At 40.9% G+C, this 18,587-nt stretch overlaps 1 protein-coding gene across 2 annotated transcripts in view; it reads left to right on the top strand.

Moving 5' to 3' along the window:
* Positions 1–1,135: 1,135 nt before the first annotated feature.
* The window catches only part of RCL1 (RNA terminal phosphate cyclase like 1), a 50,662-nt gene continuing 33,210 nt past the window's right edge, over positions 1,136–18,587 (top strand). The window contains exons 1-3 of one of the 2 annotated variants that reach the window (XM_033122762.1): positions 1,136–1,457; positions 15,275–15,346; positions 17,645–17,820. In XM_033122762.1, coding sequence (XP_032978653.1) covers positions 1,322–1,457; positions 15,275–15,346; positions 17,645–17,820 — 384 coding nt within the window. In that variant the 5' untranslated portion in view covers positions 1,136–1,321. The remainder of the gene's footprint in view (positions 1,458–15,274; positions 15,347–17,644; positions 17,821–18,587) is intronic. The other variant, XM_033122761.1, reaches the window with a different exon arrangement.

Genomic DNA, 18,587 nt, shown 5'->3' with positions numbered 1-18,587 from the left:
TGGTGTGATGGCTCTTCTCCTTGCTTTGGCATTCTCCAGAGCAGGATTCAAGGGAGACCCTCACAGGTCCAGAGCGTTCAACACTCCCACCTCCCCATTGTCAACTTCCTAAAAGGCAGTCTGAACTCCCACCCCTTCCAGAACCGCCCCCCCCCCCCCCCCCCCCCCCCCCGTGTTCTGGAGCTCATGATCTGATGACATTGTCCAAGAATGGCTGCAAACCCACGTTATTGTGATACCGGACTCCTAAGTTTGTGGTTATTTGATCGTTAACCGCACATCTTTGAAGGTTTTTGAGCAGAAGCATGACATAACCCAATCTTTGTAAGATTTTGTTGTGCAGGATTAGAAGAGGGCAGGAAAGAGGGAAAAGTTGTGTGTATTTGTGTGACGTTATTACAACTACCCATTTTGAGGTACGCGAGATGGGAGGACCTGACTTGGCGCTGTGAACATTAAAGGAAGGGACCGATGTGAAAGGGGCAACGCTTGGTGCCTCATAATTAAATACACACTGGCCTGGTGTCCGGAGGAGGCTGGAGTCCCAGGGCATGTTGCCATTGTCAGCTTTGCAATTTTCCTCGAGCCTTTCCCAATGTGTAAGGAGGGAATGGCAGTACCTCGCAGGATTACAGGGGGGAACGAGGGGACAGCGCCAGCAGCAACAGGGCAAGCGCGCCAATCCAGTTTTCTCCGCTATTAAGAAAAAGGCGGGGGAGCTAATACCATCCACATCCCAGTGGTGGCCGTAAGTAGTGAGCCTAAATACCGGGTATGTAGTAGAAACTCAACCCCAGTCTGTCGCCTCCCCTTGCTGCTACTCTGGGAGAGAACCGCGGAGGATGCCGGGGCCAGCGAGTTCCCGCACCTAGGCTCCTAGGCCACCCCTCCACGCTCCTCCCGCCGCACTCTGTTGCCGGGGCCCGGGTACCGCCCAACTCCAGTGCGGGCCAATGGCAGCGCGGCCCAGGCACCGCCCAGCCCCATAGCGGGCCAATGGTGGCGCGGCGCGGGCACCGCCCTGATCCTGCGAGGGCCAATAACAGCGTGGCTCGGTAATAGACCGCCCCCAGCCGGGCGGGGAGGCAGGGAGGTGGGAGGCGGGGAGGCGGTCACCGGCTCCGCCCCGCTCCCCTCTGACCCGGTGTCTCGTTTCCCCGTCTTCCTGTTCCAAACCACGTGGACGCGCCGGGGGCTACGAGGCTGCGGGAGGGAACCCTGGTTGCTACCGTTTCTGTCGCCGCCGCCTCCCGGGTCGTGACCCTCGCGCCCGTCAGAAGTCGCCGCACCCCGCCGTCCGCGCCTAGCGCTGGGAGCGCACATGGCGACTCAGGCGCACTCCCTCAGCTACGCGGGTTGCAACTTCTTGCGCCAGCGTCTGGTCCTGTCGACTCTGAGCGGGCGCCCAGTCAAAATCAGGAAGATTCGTGCCAGAGACGACAACCCGGGCCTCCGAGGTAAATGGGGACGGGGCAGCGCGCGGGGTGGGCGCGGGGGCCGGGGGAAGACCGCGCTGATGCCCTGGGGGCCGGCGCGTGGGGAGGCTCCGGGTCCCGCGGGCGCATTGGGGAGGGCCGGTGGCTTGTCTCCCCCACGCCGGAAGCGCCTGATGGGTTGGGGGAGGCGGGATCGAGCCCCGAGGGGTGAACTCAGCTGTGCGCTGCGCTCGGCGTCTCCCGGGCGCTGATTGTAAACAGCTACACGTTTTCCAGAATTAAGTGTTGCAGCAAATTCCAGGCTTCGACCCTCTCTTGTCTTCAGTCCCTCTTGCTCTCGCCATAAACCTCTCAAAGGAGAAAAACTGTTGGACCGAAATGTGGTGAATGGGCAGATGTAAAGATGGAGGGAGATTTGGGGAGAAAAGTACCACTGGTTGGTCCCGTGCCCTGTCCCAAAACAGGTCTCAGAAGCAGCTGCCCCCTTGGACGCAGGCTTTCCCTGTCTCCATGATTTCTCGGCTGCCTTCACACCTCCCCTTGGCTGTGGATTAAAGAATCTTTAAAAATTCTTTGTTTGTTTTCAGCCGTGACTGTGATTGATGGGCACAGGACAGGAGCTTTGAGATAAATTTTTAACAGTCATGGGCCTAATTGCCTTGACTTGAGTAAAGTGTTGTTGACAAGCGCCAAAACTACCGGCTTCCAAGCTTCCTTTTTGCCCTACAAAGGTATAGATAGATTAAAAGTAGGCCCCATTTAAACACACATCAATTAAATGGCTCGGATTTTCAAGTGGTACCCGGAGTAAGACACATGCGTTTAAAAGCTGTCTGGTTATCCCAAATTGGGAATCTCAGTTAAAGAAAAGGGAAAAAAACCTATCTGCAGATTGAAGAAGATGGTTTGTAGTTGGTCCTGGAAGCTTTTTGAGTCGTGTTGATATGTTTAGTTTTGCACTGGCTCCTGTACTAGTTGTGGCCAGCCCATTTCATCATCTGTCTGACTGCATTTTCTGGACACTTATATTCCTGCCTCTCTTGAATGGCGATTGGTTGCAAGTAAGGGGAAAATGCCATGTCATTGATGGAGATACAAGGTTAGGAAGGAAGGAACCAGAAGACCTCCATGCCATGGAGAGGAACTTGGTGACAGTAGGAAAGGCTGTGTAGGTACATGATTATTGCCCTTGTACTGCTCAAAAACACAGACGGTAAGGAGGGGCCACTAGCGTGGTTTATGCCAGGCCCTGTTCCCCTTCTCATCTCCTGCCCTTATTTGAGTCTGATCCTTTGGCAAAGCAATTGCTTGATTGCTCTACTCTGTGATATTCCCAGCCAGCTCTCCCCTTCACCCCTAAATTAGCCTAGAGAACTCACCACTTCCTGGATATGGTAAGAAGACAGGTTTCTACTAATATGAATACTGGGCAGAGTTTTTTTTTTTTTTTTAATGACTAGAAGTAGTTTAACCTGGAGACCTAGGATTTCTAATGGGAATATAGTGACTATAAGATACAATTTAGTGTTTATCTCTTGGCAGGTGGCCTCCAAACTAATGTGTAATGTTCCAAAGGATGCTTTCCTGTCTCCCTGTCCAGTGTGAGCATCACCTCACGCCACACACATGGACAGGCCTTGGCCACTTGGCATTTTCCTGAGAGGGTACCCAGACTCTGGGACGTGGGGGAGGTAGTACTGGTTGGCAGATGTGCTGGTTTTTTTTGAGGAACACTGTGTATAGCATTATTTGCCTTACCTTATTAATATACTAGGGGGGAAAAGGAGTCCCTAATTTAGACCTCCTTGTGCTGGCTTCAAGGCCTGCGAAATCTTGTAGACATTTGCTCAATTTCTTATAGAGGGAACTGAGATACAGGTATATACAGTTGGACCTCTGTATCCATGGTTTTTGCATCTGTGGATTCAACCAACTGTGGATCGAAAATATTTGGGGAAAAAAGTCCCAGAAAGTTTCAAAAAGCAAAATTTTAATTTGCCACTCACCAAGCACTATGCTGAATCCACATAAATGAAGTGATATGTAGGCATACCATGCCATAGCGTATATGCAAATACTACACCATTTTATATAAGGTCCTTGAGCGTCCATGGATTTTGGTATATGTAGGATCCTGAAACCAATCCCCCACAGATGCCAAGGGGTGACTGTACATGCATTCATAGATAGACGCGGATATGTGTATATGTATACATACACCTGTAAGTGTATATACATGCACGTATACACATAAATACATGTAGCCCCTGACACGTTATATGGTCATAGTCAAGTGAGTCCTTGTGAGCTGGATTGAAGATGTAGCCACGGGGCTTGTTACCAGTCACCTTTCCCTTTCTGACTCTTCCTGAACTCAGCTTCTGAGAGTTGGAAAAAACTCAGAGTGTTTCCAGTACCATCTTCAGCTTAAGTGCAAGATGACATCCCTCAGAAGTGCTTACTTAAATATCCCTGCTGGTGTGGGCTTTGGAGGGTGGGAGTGGTGTGGAGGCCTTCTGCCTCAGGAGCAGTCATTCAGGAGAGTTTTATTGAGCTGCAGTACACGCAGGGCTTTGTGGGGGTCATAAAGGAGACTAGCTGGTTGCCCCGCTCAAGGAGCTTTCTAATGAAGAGCTTGACAGAGTAGCTTGAGTAACTTGAAGTAGGGAGAGCTGAATGTTGTCAAGGGGCTCAATGGAGTTAGAGCAGAGACTTCCCTGGAGGTTATGTAGAAAGGCTTTCTGGATCTGCTTCTGATTGGACAGATTGGGTTGCGATGGTGGCTGCGAGAACAGCTTTGAAGTCAGAGTGTTTTGTTTAATTACGTTGAGGTAAAAATCCTTAATTTGTCATGGTTGTAGTAGGTTGTGGTTCAGAGCTTAGGCTTAGACTTAGACCTCAGTTTGAGTCCTGGTTCTGCTTTTGCTATTAGCTCTTGGACCTTGGACAAATTCTTTAACATTTCCAAGCCTCAGCCTTTTCATCTGTAAAGTGGGGCCAGTACTACCAACTTCATCGGGTTATTGTGATGATTAAATGAAGTGAACAGTGCCTGGAATTTAGGAAGAATAAATGTTAGCTGATTTTATTATGTATACTTCTACCCACTGGGTATAGTTCTGCTCTCTGGCATCTGAAATCTGTTCCTACATCTATTATATATGGTAACTTTTCAAATATTTAAAGAGAATTATGCCTTCTCTTTGTTTTCTCTTTTTGGTCTAAAGGTTTCCTTTTAGGTGATGGCTTTCAAATATTTCTATGTTGTAATGGTTCTTTACCAGGGGCAATTTTGCTCCCCAGGAGACATTCGGCAGTGTTTGGAGACATTTTTTGTTGTCACAACTGAGAGGCGGCTCCTGGCATCTAGGGGTAGAACCCAGGAGTGCCACTAAACGTCCTACCATGCACCGGACAGCTCCCCACACAAAGAGTTATTCTGTCCAAAATATCTATAGTGCTGATGCTGAAAAACCCTGGCCTCCTGGACTTAATTATTAAGCCTTTTTTTTTTCCTTCGTACCCCTAATGGTTGGGAATAGCAGTATGTGGTCCCAGGAAAACTGCACAAGGGTTCAGAAGGGGATAACACACAGCTCAAATGCTGTGACTTTGGGCAGATTGGTTAATCTCTTAAATAAAACTTCCTCCTTCCAACACAGAGGGATTATAAATAATGAGAAGAATTCAAACTCCAAAGAAAGATGATCCTGGAATGGTTTTTATCAATTATACAGCCACATGTGTAATTTTTGCTTCACTGTTGAGAATCATGAACAGTTATGTTGTCTCATTAGACTCTTCCTATCAGTGAGGAGGAAATACGTATTTTTTGGCTGCTGTTTTACTGAAGGTAAAGAAACCAAGACATAGTTAAGTAAGATAGCTGGTGAAGTTGACCATCCACTGAGTAACAGAGCTGGAAAGCAGCTCCAGCTTGGAGGGCTTGTTCTCCCTCTGTGTGATGGCCTTGGGCGTTCCTAATCATATTATAAAGCAGCTGTCCAAAATGCCTCTCTCTCTGGATTTCACAAGGGCTGTGTCTTGCAGGGTTCAGTTGAGTTAACATTTCCTGGGTAAGGTGAGGTCCAAATGGAAAAAATTCCACCAGTATGAAAATTGTTTAAAGTAAGAATGCAGAAATGATGGACTTGGGCAAGAGGATTGGTTTAGTAGTTAGGACAGGGGCTGCTACTCTCCAAGTTCCTGAGCAGGTCATATGACCAAGCCTCACTGTCTTTCCCTGCGAAATTAGAGAGAGGAGGTTTTTTGATCCCATGGGAGTGCTGCACTTGGCTTAAGCCGATGAGATTCTGAAAAAGGAGGGGTAAGTGGCGTTTTAATCATAAGAATACTTTAAAATGTGCTGAGGAAGCATGCTACATAGAGGTTCTTTAAAAGGTAAAACATCTGTTGGTTAAACTGATGCATTGTTTTGGGAATCAGTCTGGCTGTTCATAAATTAGATCTTTTAAAAGGGTGATTGTAAGGGAAAACTCTTTCTCCGCTACTCGTAATACTTCTGACACCAGATAGTGGGTTTTTTCCCCCTCTGTATCAAGCAACTCTTCAATTTTCAGCAGACAGCAACTGGGTGTCCTACAAATTTAACTCAATTCTTACACTATGTGGTGGTAGCATCGGATCCCACAGATTAAGGGCTCAGTGCCACAAGACTGCCCCCGCTTCAGATGCCAATCAAGTCTCAATCGCAAGTCCGGTTTATTTGTACTTCCTATCAGCCAGCTGTGAATTGGGGGTTCCCACAGTCCCCTCCTTGGGTCCAATAATTTGCTACCATGGCCCACAAAGCTCAGGGAAACATTTACTTACATTTACTTGTTTATTATAAAGGATATTACCGTGTTTTCCCGAAAATAAGACTGGGTCTTATATTAAGGTTTGCTCCAAAAAACACATTAGGGCTTATGTTCAGGGGATGTCATCCTGAAAAATCATGCTAGGGCTTCTTGTCCGGTTAGATCTTATTTTTGGGGAAACAACAGTATAAGTATATATAGGATATTATAAAGGATATTATAAGGATGAACAGTGAAATGGCGAGGTACATAGATAGGGAAAGGGCCAAAAGAGTCCTGTGGCAGGAGCTTCTGTCTCCGTGGAACCAGGGCATGCCACCTTCCCAGAATGTGGAGTTTTTCACCAGCCTGAAAGTTGTCCCCATGTTCAAGAGTTTTTGTAAGGCTTAATCTCTAGGTTTGACAGACCTCCCCGCCCCCCATCAGTGAGTGGAGCTAAAAGTCCCAACCCTCTAATCCTTTGGGCTTTCTAGTAACCAGTCTCGTGCCCCATCCTGAGGCCCTCTAGGGGCACCACCCTACGCCATCTCAGCAGCATAAACTCAGGTGTTCAAAAGGGGCTCTTTATGAATAGGTTTTAAAAGACACCCCATCACTCTGGAACTACCAAGGATTTTAGGAGTTCCATGCCAGGAACTGGGACACACATCAGATCTATTTCTTGTTACACCACGAGGATATCAGATCTATTTCTTGTTACACCACAAGGATATACCTGTATTTTATTTCAGTATGGTCTGGGATTCAGAGTTGTTGATAGGTAACTGGATTTGGGGAAGGCCAATGACGATACTAGTAAGTGTAGTTTGAATATTGTCTTGTTATTCGGAACCTGCCCTCTTGTGTCTGCATTGACTGGTAAAGTTTGCTCCCACATGATGATTATTAGCTTCTCCAAACAAGGCGCTCATCTTTTAAAGACAGATTCCAATGGTCCTAATGGTCCATTTCAGGTCTCCTATTGCTTTGAAGCTGTAAATGCGATTCCAGATGGAACTATGCACCATCTTTTTTTTTTTTTAACTGTACTTTTTATTTGGGGATAATTGTAGCTTCCATGCAGTTATAATAAATACTACAGAGCTCTCTCTGCACTTCATCTGTAACATCTGGGAAACTACAGTAATGATGCTATAACCAGGACACTGACATTAGTAAGAGTGAAGATACTGAGCTTTTCCATCACCACAGGATTCCTCAGGTTGCCCTTTTAGAGCCACACTCACTTTCCTCCTTAAGCCTTGACAATCACTAATCTGTTCCCCATTCCTATAATTCTGTCATCTGAAGAATGTTCTGTAAATAGAATCATACAGTAAGTAAGTTTTGTGGTTGACTTTTTTCTCTAGCATGACTCTCTGGAGATTTATCCTGGTTGTTGTTTTTATCAAGTTTATTTTTAATTTTTTTTTGTTTTTTTTATTGCTGAATAGTAGTCCGTTGTATGAAAGTACCACAGATTTTTTTAACCACTCACCTGTTGAAGGACATCTGGATCATTGCCAGTTTTGTGGCTATTACAAATAAGGCTGCTCTAAAAATTCATGTACAGGTTTTTATGTGGACATAAGTCTTTTTGGGAGAAATATCCAGTCCAGTTGCTGAGCTGCATGGCAGTTTGCATGTTTAGTACACTGCCAAACTGTTTTCCAGTGTGGCCTTACCATTTTATATTCCCTCAGCAATATATTATGTGTGATTCAGTTTCTCTCCATCCTTGCCAGCATTTAGTGTTCACTCTTCTTAATTTTAGCCATTTTGTTAGGTGTGTAGTGTGATCATGTAGTTTGATTTGTATATTCCTAAGGGCTAGTGATGTTGAACATATTTCCATGTCCTTATTTACCATCTACATAGCTGCTTTGGTGAAATGTATTTTCATGTCTTTTGCCCATTTTCAAGTAGGATTGTTTGTTTATACTGTTAAGTTTTGAGATTTCTTTACTTGTTCTAGTCCTTTGTTAGATATATGGTTTGCTAATATTTTATCCCACTCCATAACTTGTTTTTTCATTCTCTTAATATGGTCTTTTGCAGAGGAAAAGATTTTAATTTTAATGAAATAGAATTTATCAATTTTTTCTTGTATTACTTGTGCTTTTGGTGTCAAGTCTATAAGCTCTTTGCCTTGTCCTAGATCCTGAAGATTTTCTGTTTTTCTCCTAAGGATTTTATAGTTTTACATTTTACACTTAAGTTAATTTTTGTATGAGGTTTAAAACTTAGGTTGAGATTCTTTTTTGGCTATGGCTGTCTAACTGCTCCACCACCATTTGTTGAAATGGCTTTCTTCCATTTAATCATCTTTGCATCTTTGTGAAAAACCTGTTGGGCATTAATTTTTTGTGATTGTTTTAGCTATTATAGTTCTTTTGCATTTCCATATAAGTTTTAGAATAATCTTGTCTGTATCTCAGTCTTGCTAGAATTTTGACAGGAATTGTGTTAAACCTATAGTATGTCAATTTGGGGAGAACTGTCATCTTTACTATTAATATGTTGAGTCTTCTAATCCATAAACAGTATATCTCTCCATTTATTTAGATCTTTGATTTCTTTCATCAGCATTGTATAGTTTTCAGCATACAAGTCTTGTTCATGTTTTGTTAGACTTACACCTAAATATTTCACTTTTTTGAGCAATTGTAAATGGTATAATGTTTTTAATTTTGTTTTCCATGTGTTCATTGCTAGTATATAGAAACACTTTTTTTTTTTTTTTTTTTTTTTGGTGTTTTTCTTGTAACCTGCAACCTTGCTGAATTTACTTATTAGTTCTAGGTTGGTTTTTTTTGGTAGATTCATTGGATTTTCTTTGTAGACCATCATCTGCAAATAGGAACAGTTTTATTTCTTTTTTCCTGAACTTTATGCCTTTTCTTTCTTTCTTCTCCTTGTTGCACTAGCTAGAACTTCTAGCACTATGTTAAGTAAGAGTGATGAGAGTAAACCTCCTTGCCTTGTTCCCTATCTTAGGGGGAAAGCATCCAGTATTTTGGTGTGTTAGCTGTATATATTTTTTAGGTGCTTTATTATCAAGTTGAGGAAGTTCCTTCTATCCCGATTTTTGAAGACTTTAAAGTTATTATGATTATTTTGTCAAATGCTTTTTCTGCAACAATTAGTGTGATCATGGGATATTTCTTATTTAGTCTGTTAATATGGGTAATACCCCATTTCATTCCTGATACTTATGATTTGTGTCTTTTTTTTTTTTGTCAGTCTTGCTAGGAATTTGTTAATTTAAAAGAGCCAGCTCTTTGTTTCATTTATTTTTTTCTTTGTGTTCAAATTTATTTATTTCTCCTATTTTTATTATTTCCTTTCCTTGCTTTGGATTTATTTTGTTCTTTTTTCTAAGTTCTTGAAGTGTGGCTTATATTATTAGAATCTCTTTTCTAATGTATGTACAAGTATTTGGTGCAGTACGCTTCCCTCTTAACACTGGTTTAGCTGTGTCCCATAAATTGTGATATCATTTTAAATTTTCTCAGCTCAATGTGTTTTTTGTTCTTTGAGACTTTCTCTTTGAACCATGGATTATTTGTAAGTGTTGTTTAGTTTCCAAGTGTTGGTATATTTTCATGTTGCTATCTGTTATTGATCTCAATTTGATTCCATTGTGATTGGAGAATATGCTCTACATGATTCCAGTTTTTTAAAATTTGTTGAGGATTTTCATGGCATTGTTAAGTTCCTTGTCCTTGCTGATTTTCTGTCTAGTTGTTCTATTGATTATTGAGAGAGGGGCTGTTGAAGGCTCCAACTATAATTATAGCTTTGTCTTTCTCTTTTCAGTTTGAGCAGTTTTAGCTTCATATATCTTGCAGCTTTGTTGTTTGGTGCATTTAGGATGGTCACATCTTGGCAGATTGACTATTTTATCATTTTATAATGTTTTTTTCCTGCCACTAGTAGTTTTCTGAGGTGGAGGAAATGTTCTGGTGAATTTGGTAGAGAGAGAGCTTACCTCCTCCCAATGTGTTTGTAAAGAAAAGGACTAGAACTGAAGAGTGTGGATATGAATGAAAACTTGAAAGCTGGTAAAAAAACAATATAAATCAGAGAATTAAGTTGCCCTTTGTTGATTTTATTTCTTTTACAGGTTTTTATGTAAGCAAAGTAAAATTCTTAGGAAAACTTGGTTTTCACGGACCAAAAAAGTAATCTTGAGTATAAGTTATTATAAATAAAGCAGCAGAAAATATTTTTGTACATGTAACCAACATCTATTTCTGCAGGATAAAATTCTAGATGTAGAATTGCTGGGTCAAAGACTATGCTTTTTTTTTTTTTTTAATGGGAATGTGGAATCAAATTAGAGTATGCGAAATCCTCTTGCTTAATTGATAAGATAGCCTTTCCCATAACTTACTTCTTCCTTGTATTGACACCTTCTGTCTTTAAGATATATTTAATGGCATTTCTAGTACCATGGTAAATTGGATAGATGATTGATTGGGTTTGTTTTTCTCATAGTTTTAAAGGAATTATTTCTTTGAATTTGATTTTTTATTTTTTAAAATAATCTTTTATTAAGTATACTACACATTAAGAAAAGTACACAAACCATAAATGTATATAGCTTGATGAATTACGACCAAGTGGATATACACATGTAGTCGTTACCTATGTCAAGAAATAAAACATGACCACTGCCCCCTAAAACCTTTCTTCTCATGCTTGCTCCCAATTACACCATTTCTTCCCACCCCAACATAAACAATACATTGATTTTTTACACTATAGATTAGGTTTTTAAAATAGTAACCATAATTTATATAAGTGGAATCATAGAGTGTGTATTTTGTTGTGTTTGGCTTTTTTATTTCTGTATTGTGTTTGTGAGATTCATCTCTGTTGCAATGGCAGTAGTTGTTGATTTTCATTGCTATATCATGGTATTACATTTTTTGATATGCCACAGTATATGTATTCTATATTAAAGTATTGCAAATGTTGTGTTCCATTCTGTGGCTTATCTTTTCACATACTTAATTGTGAACAATAGTTACTACTTTTAATGTCCAGTTTATAAATCTTTCCATGTTCTTTTAAAGAAATCTTTGTCTATCACAAGGCCACAGAGATATTCTGCTTGAACCATTAAGGCTTCTGTTTGTATATGTAAACTTTATTACATTAAATACATTTATTCTTCATACTTTTAAAACAGAATTTTACTGAAAAATAGATGTTGAATTTTAGCAGATACTTTTTCAGTAGCAACTAAGCTACTTACTTGATTTTTTTCCTGTTTATTTAATCTTGTTGTATGTTTTTAATTATGTTGTTTATGTATTTAATTATATTGTAGTTTTCCTTATGCTTTATTACCCATTCCTAGGATGTGCCCTTCGTAGACATAGTGGATAGTTAAAAATTGTGTTATGGTCTCTTTTCTGAGATTTTATTTAGGAGTTTTCATTTGTGCTCATTAAATGCGGTTAGCTTGTAATTTAATTTGTGTGTGTGTGTGGTGCTTTTTTAACTGTTCTGCAATGGAAGCCATCTCTACACATGCTTTTCTGTTCTTTGGAATGTTAAAATAAGAATTACCATTTTTGAATGTTGAAAAAAAATTTTCCATTAAGGTCACCAGTGCTCTTTTCTGTTGATTATTTGATAAATTTTTTAATTTAAATTTTCCCTTTGTTTTGGGTTTATAGTTTTGTCTCTTTTTTTGTTTTATCTATTTTGATTTGTCATCTCTTTACATAGCTATATATCTTAATTTCAAATGTATCAGTAAATAATAGAGAATAGTTTACCAGAAAAGCTTGTAATCTTTATTAATTATATTTTTATTTCTGATTTTATTAATTCACATTTTCTTTCCTTTTAAAAATGAATGAGGCAACTGATTTGTGTTTGTTTCTCAATGAATTAGCGTAATTTTAAAAACCTCATTAATTTTAAGGTTGCATAGTGTTCTGATATATAGATGTGTCATAATTTAAGCAGACTAGTATTTCTTAAGTTGTAATGCCTTTAAGTTGAAACTGTAGTTTTTGAGATTTGCTTCTCAGTTTTAAAGCATAGATCTTTAGATAGTATTCCTTCTCTGGCTCCCCTTCTTTGAAATACCCTTCTTCCGTATTTCACATTTAAAATCAGCTCCTGCCCTCCCTACCCCGCTTCTTTGAGACTTGGTTTTGCTTTTCCTAGTGAGGAATGGGGCAGGAAGATGACTGTGATACTCTCATAGGAGTAACCAGCCCCTTTAAAGAATTGATGAACTCACTTCTTTGGGGGGCTAGGGAAGGGAGGGCATTAGGCTTTGGAGATGGTATTTAAGGAATTCTGAGATTGAAGGTCCTAACAGTACAAGTTTGTTTAAAATGTGAAATATAATAACATAAGGGAAATTCGTAAGACACAAAAGTATTACTTAAAGGATTATAAAATGAACACCAGTGTGACCCCATCCAGGTCAAGAAATAGAACATTTCCTGGCTGCATCTATGAGGCCTCTTCCATTTACAGCTCCCTTCAACGCCCCCAGCAGTGGCCACTTTCCTGACCATTATGGCACTCATTAAGGTTTATAACCTAGTTATGTACTCCTACGCAATGTAGTAAAATTGTGCTTATTTTTGGGACTTTCCACTAATGTTTTTAGATACCTGAAATTTTGTACCCCCAGGAACAGCCTTGAAGAGGAAGAGTCACCAACAGTGTGTGGGAGGTGAAGGGGGAAGGAATCCTACACATGTCTTAATGAAGCTTGGGGAACTTCAGTCTTACTATTCGTAGGTGAACTTGAGATCTTTTTTTACCAGGTGATGGAGCTATATCTTCACTGTTGCCAGGATTGTAGAACTAGCTCTGTGTTTGGTTCTTTGAAGTATGGCTTCTGAAGCACTTAATAGCTGTGACCAGGGCATGGTACTGTCTGGAGGTCTTGTTATGTGGCCAATCTTTAACTACCCGTGTTCCTCTGATGGACATGTTTAACTTTGTTCATGCTTAAGAGCCCCTGTGGGTTGAAAAAAAAAAAAATTATTTCTAAAGTCATGCTTTTCTTTTTCTTTCCTAATGTGTAAAAAGGAGTTTAATTTTGGACTTTATTCATCAATTCCTGTTCCTCTCTCCTATTTTGGCACCTTGAAAGCTTGAGCAAATCAAGAGTTTTCCTTTTTTTTTTTTTTTTTTGTGCCAAGTGCTTTGCATTTTCTATATAAACATAAGTATAAGGTGGCATTATGGTATAGATCATACCTGATTTTTTAAAAACAGAATATTCTATATAAAAAGGCCATAGAAGTAATTTCTAGTTAAGTTTTGTAGTTGAGTTACTTTCAAACTTTTATGATGCTACTTACTCCACAACCTAACACACATACAAATACATGTAAAACTGAATTAAAGTTTCATGAAAAGTACCTTTACTATGTATAGTTACTCTGATATCATTTATTCTGTTCTAATTTCATTAAAATAAATGTTGATTGGGGACCCATTAAATTGTCTGCAGGATCCTTCAGTAGGTTACTGCCTGCAGTTGAAAAGGTCGGTGATTTTCTAGAGGAAGAGGTTGGTTGCAAGGGATTAACCCCAGTGAGACTAATTAGTGTTGCGCTGTGCTTGAGAGCCTGGACTTCGGAGAAGGGGCGACCTGGCCTCCACTCCTGGCCCTGCCACTTGCCGGTCGAGAACTAGTAGGAATTGTTAAGCATACGCCTTCTATGAAATGGGAATGGCACTTCCTGCTTTGGGGTTTTTAGGATTAAATGAGGGGATATGTGGCTGCAAGGTAAGCATTAATCCACACCCGCTGTTCTGAGCCATTGTTACTTGTTTCAGGACGTAATGGAATTTCTGACTTATAGTGGTCTTTGTACTGATTGCAGAATCTGCTATGACAGAACTTATGGGACAGTGTTAAGTAGCAGAACAAGTGGACGGGAATTGCTTAATTGATCTGCTTACCCTTTGGGTTCAGTTCAGGTGACTGCTAGGGTTGGGTCTGTGCTGGCAAAATCTGCTAGTGCATTATAGGAGTGGGAACTGCAGAGAAGCCTCAGGCAGTCACAGTGTTTTCAGTGCAGAAGAGTTGGTCTTCCTGTCCTTGTTCATGGGTAGGAGGTTGGAGCTAAAGTGGGCATGTGTATAGGGGGGTGTGTGTGTGTGTGTATGTGTGTATAAGATCAATTCAGGGGAAGACCAGAGGGCGTATCCTGAGTCTTCACTCTCCCTTCTTCCATAATTCACATTTAAAATCAGCTTCTGCCCTCCCTACCCCCCTTTTTAAAGAATGACCAGCTTTTGTATTTTAAATAACTATTCGTAAAAGGAATTGAAGCAAATTTGAACATTAAAATTTAAATGAGAAAATAGAATTCATATAAAGTCCTACCATGAAGACAAACCCATTTATTAACATTTGGTGTTTTTCCTTCCAGTCTTTTTCTCACACATTAAAAAGAAAAAAAAGGTGGCAATAATACTGTACATGTAAGCATCTTTATAGTGAAATTAAAAACTGAGCTGGTGAGATAGCTCTAGAAGTAAGATGGTAGAGGAAGGGAGAAGAGACACTTTGTTGAATGGCGGAGACAGTGACCTCTTAATTGTTTCTGAGACTGAAGGGTGGCCTTGATTTAATCTGCCCTCTCAGGTATTTTGGAACAAGTAAGACTTTTACTTTAAAACTCTTCTCTACTTTCTGCTATTTCTCCCTTATTTGGCATGTACTTCTTAGGTCAGTAAAAATAGGTCTTATGGATAGAGTTATGCTGCTGAAATTAATATCCCTTTAGATTACTGGTAGAGTTGCTACTTTCTGTGGAATATGAAAGCTGGATTATTTCTAATAGTTCTACTAAACATATGTGTGCTAGTTAGTGCTTTTCAACTGCTTCAGGTTCCTCGATCAGTGATCCCACCCAGGCCCTGAGAAAAACCCAGGTGTGATGCAGGAGGTAACCTAACCTTTATGACGGTACCTGAGTGGGATATGCTGTCTGGAAATGGTGACCTAACTTGAGGCCAATCTGTTGTCTCTTTTTTCCACAGATTTTGAAGCCAGCTTCATAAGACTATTGGACAAAATAACAAATGGTTCTCGAATTGAAATAAACCAAACAGGTAAGCTCCTTTTCTTTCCATTCCTGAAAGCACCTACATATGTACTACTTATGCATTCCTCTGTTTCTCACTCCTTTTGATGGTATAAATGTTGTATTCAGGTGGAAAAACCCAGAATACAATTCCTGTCTGATACAATTGTTTGGAGGTGTGTGTGCAATCTGTCAATTTAAGGGGCATACACTTGATTTATGGAAGTTAGAAGACTGAAAACTTCAGATCAACAAACAAGCACCTCCACGTTTTTAACAATGAAAATGTTTTATACCAGCATTTACATACAACTTTTCAAAGTCCATTTACTTATATTGTCACAAATAAAACCTTATAACAAACACTGTGAGGTATTTATATGTGCTGAATTTTGTTGTTTTATTTTATCTTTTAAAATAAGTGTACACAAGCATATGCAAAAAAAAGACGAAATTCCCTCTACCTGTTCCGTCTTCCATTCCCTAGCCCAGGAGTAGCCCTGGGCACAGCCTGGGGTGTGTGCCCTTGTGTCCTCTACATACATTTGCCTGCACGGGCACTTCTGTACCTCAGACCATCAGCAGGGTCGTACTCTGCCTACGTTCTTCCGCCAGCTGTCCTTCCTTCACTGGCACAGGTGTCTCTGAGAACTTGCCCTGCCTGGCACATGCAGGTCTGTCAGTATTTCAGTGGGCCTAATACAATATGCTGTTGTACGGTTGCATGCTAATTTATTTAACTCCTCCTTACTGGTCAACATTCAGGTTGTTTCTAGGTTTTTGTTTGTTTGTCTGCTATTAGAAACTCTTCTGTCTACATTGTATAGGAGACCATGGCAGACAGCCTTTGGCAGGCCCGGTGAACTGCGTACCTCTCTATATAAATGCAACAAAAGAAACTGACCTTTCCCATATGTTGACTCTTTTAAGAAAGAAGACAAGCTTGGCTTCATAAGTGGCCTGGCACCACGGAGACTTACTGATCCGTAGCTGCATTCAGCCATACATTACAAAGAACAGGTTTTAGGCAGGATACTTCAGAGGCCCTTTGCGAGCTGTGATTCACTTAGTCTGCCTTGGCTTTCCTTTGAAATTGCTGGAGAGTTTTGGAGAAGTTTATGTTGGCACCTCAGAGGGCAGATGATTCTGTTCGTTTCTAATCACATCTGCAGCTTAGGTTGGGAAGTAAGACATTGGACACGATCCTGCTTCCATTCCACCTCATGTCCCCCTCAGCGTCACCATCACCCCCACCCCCGAACATGCACACGCACAGAGTAGAATATTCTGATGATCTTGTCAATTTCTCATTTGGTTAACTTGCAGGCGTAAACAGATGTGCAGAGTTTAGTAGTTATATAGGGTTTAGTTTTTGTTTTTCTTTTGGCTTTTTGACCTAAAGGATCGGTTTTGTGACTCATTAATAGTGTTTAGAATTAACTGATGTAGAATGCTTGCCTTTGAAAAGTGAGGGAAAAATATGATTCTGATTGTGATTATTGGTATTTTCGGTTTTAATAAGGTAAAACCTAAATTTATTCTATGAAACTCCTAAGAGCTGCTTTGCTTTTGAGAGAGTGAACATATCTCCTTCCTCTAATGTTACTTCTATTTATTGATAAATTGTGCCAGAAGGCATTGCAAAATATTTTAGCAGCAAAAATACCTTGTTCACCCATTTATACCCCCAAATCATCTGGAGTATCTTGCTTTATTTTTTCCTCTAATATACAAATCTAGTAAGGAACTTTTTGGATGATATGAATATGTGAAAAAGTGAATAGTTTCCACTAAAGCTATAGAATAAATTTAGACATTTCCATTTGTTACTATTAAAATAGCTACTATTAATGGAATTGCCATAAAATACTTGCCTTTTCTAGACATCTTGTTTGGTGAGTGCAGTATATGGGAAATCTCATTTCGAGGGCCTAGCAGAAGCTGATTGCTGGTGTGTTGATTTCAGAGTGTCATTTGTAAACACCCCCCCACCCCCCCATCAGCACAGTCTGAGAGTGTGCTGTTGGGAGACTAAGGTGCCTGTTAGCATCTCTCCTCTGTGCCCTGCCCTGACTTGGGCAATTCAGATAGCTTAGGGAAGGGCTTAATTTATTACTCTTTATTAAATTACACTCACAGTTTATTATTACAGGGCTTGACAGTAATGAGTCAGCTTTTGGAGTGAAGTGTGGGCTCTTAGGAATGGCATTTTGAACTCTCTTGGATGCCCTTGTCAGACTTTCCCCTGGGACTCACTACCTTTGTTGCCCTGTGACACTGAGGTTTTTTTCCCCCTGCTGAATGTGGCTCTTTCCTCTTGTGTAAGGAACAACCTTGTATTACCAGCCTGGCCTCCTGTCTGGTGGATCTGTGGAACATGACTGCAGTGTCCATCGCAGCATTGGCTATTACCTGGAGGGTCTGCTGTGCCTGGCTCCATTTATGAAGCACCCGTTACGAATAGTTCTGCGAGGAGTGACCAATGACCAGGTTGACCCTTCGGTGAGTAGTGAAGCCAAACCATGGCGTGGTTTTTGTTTTGTCTCTTGTTACCACCCAACTCGGAGAACTAAGTTCCTGATAAAGTGCAGATGAACCAAGACTTGTAATCATCAAATCCTGTGACTATTGTCAGCGTTCATCAAGGGGCCCGTCATTGTCGTGGCTGAGAGCCTTCAGAACAGATGCTGGCAGTCTCATCATGCATGACATGAAATACGGCTTCGCTGGCTGCAGTGTGTGCAAGTGGAGCTTCGTAGCGTCATGTAATAGCCAAGGCTGGAAGGCAGCAGACCAGAATTTTAGAAGGAAATTAATATCTCCTTGGCATTGCTGCAGCATAATCTTGACTTATTCAGGCATCAGCCAATGTTAGGACTTTTTCTGAGAAGACTTTGCAGATTTCGAAAAGGGCATCAGGGCAGGGAAGGTGTATGTGAGCTTTGATAGTATGTGGACACCAGCAACCTTCTTAAGCCTGGTAATTTTCCTGCATGTCTGGGGAGGATAGTTTCATATACAGTTGCAATTCTCATTGTGGTCACAACTGTCTTAGTGCCAGTCTAGGATGGGTTTTGGGGGGTGTGTGTGTGTGTAAGGGAGAGAGAGATGAGAGCAGTCCTTTCTAGACCTGCCTTAGACCTCTTCTAGGGAGGGAAGGACCCCCACCTGTGGATGCTCTGTTGTCCAGAGAAGGTGTCTTAAAGCTGAGGGCCATGATGTGACGTCCTAATGGAGGACTCTTCCCTTCACCTCTGCAGACATGGAAC

This window comes from Rhinolophus ferrumequinum, chromosome 12, assembly GCF_004115265.2.
Source record: "Rhinolophus ferrumequinum isolate MPI-CBG mRhiFer1 chromosome 12, mRhiFer1_v1.p, whole genome shotgun sequence".
In the NCBI taxonomy this organism is placed as follows: domain Eukaryota; kingdom Metazoa; phylum Chordata; class Mammalia; order Chiroptera; family Rhinolophidae; genus Rhinolophus; species Rhinolophus ferrumequinum.
The sequence above is the reverse complement of the archived record's forward strand: the minus strand, read 5'-3'. Positions and strand labels throughout refer to the sequence as shown.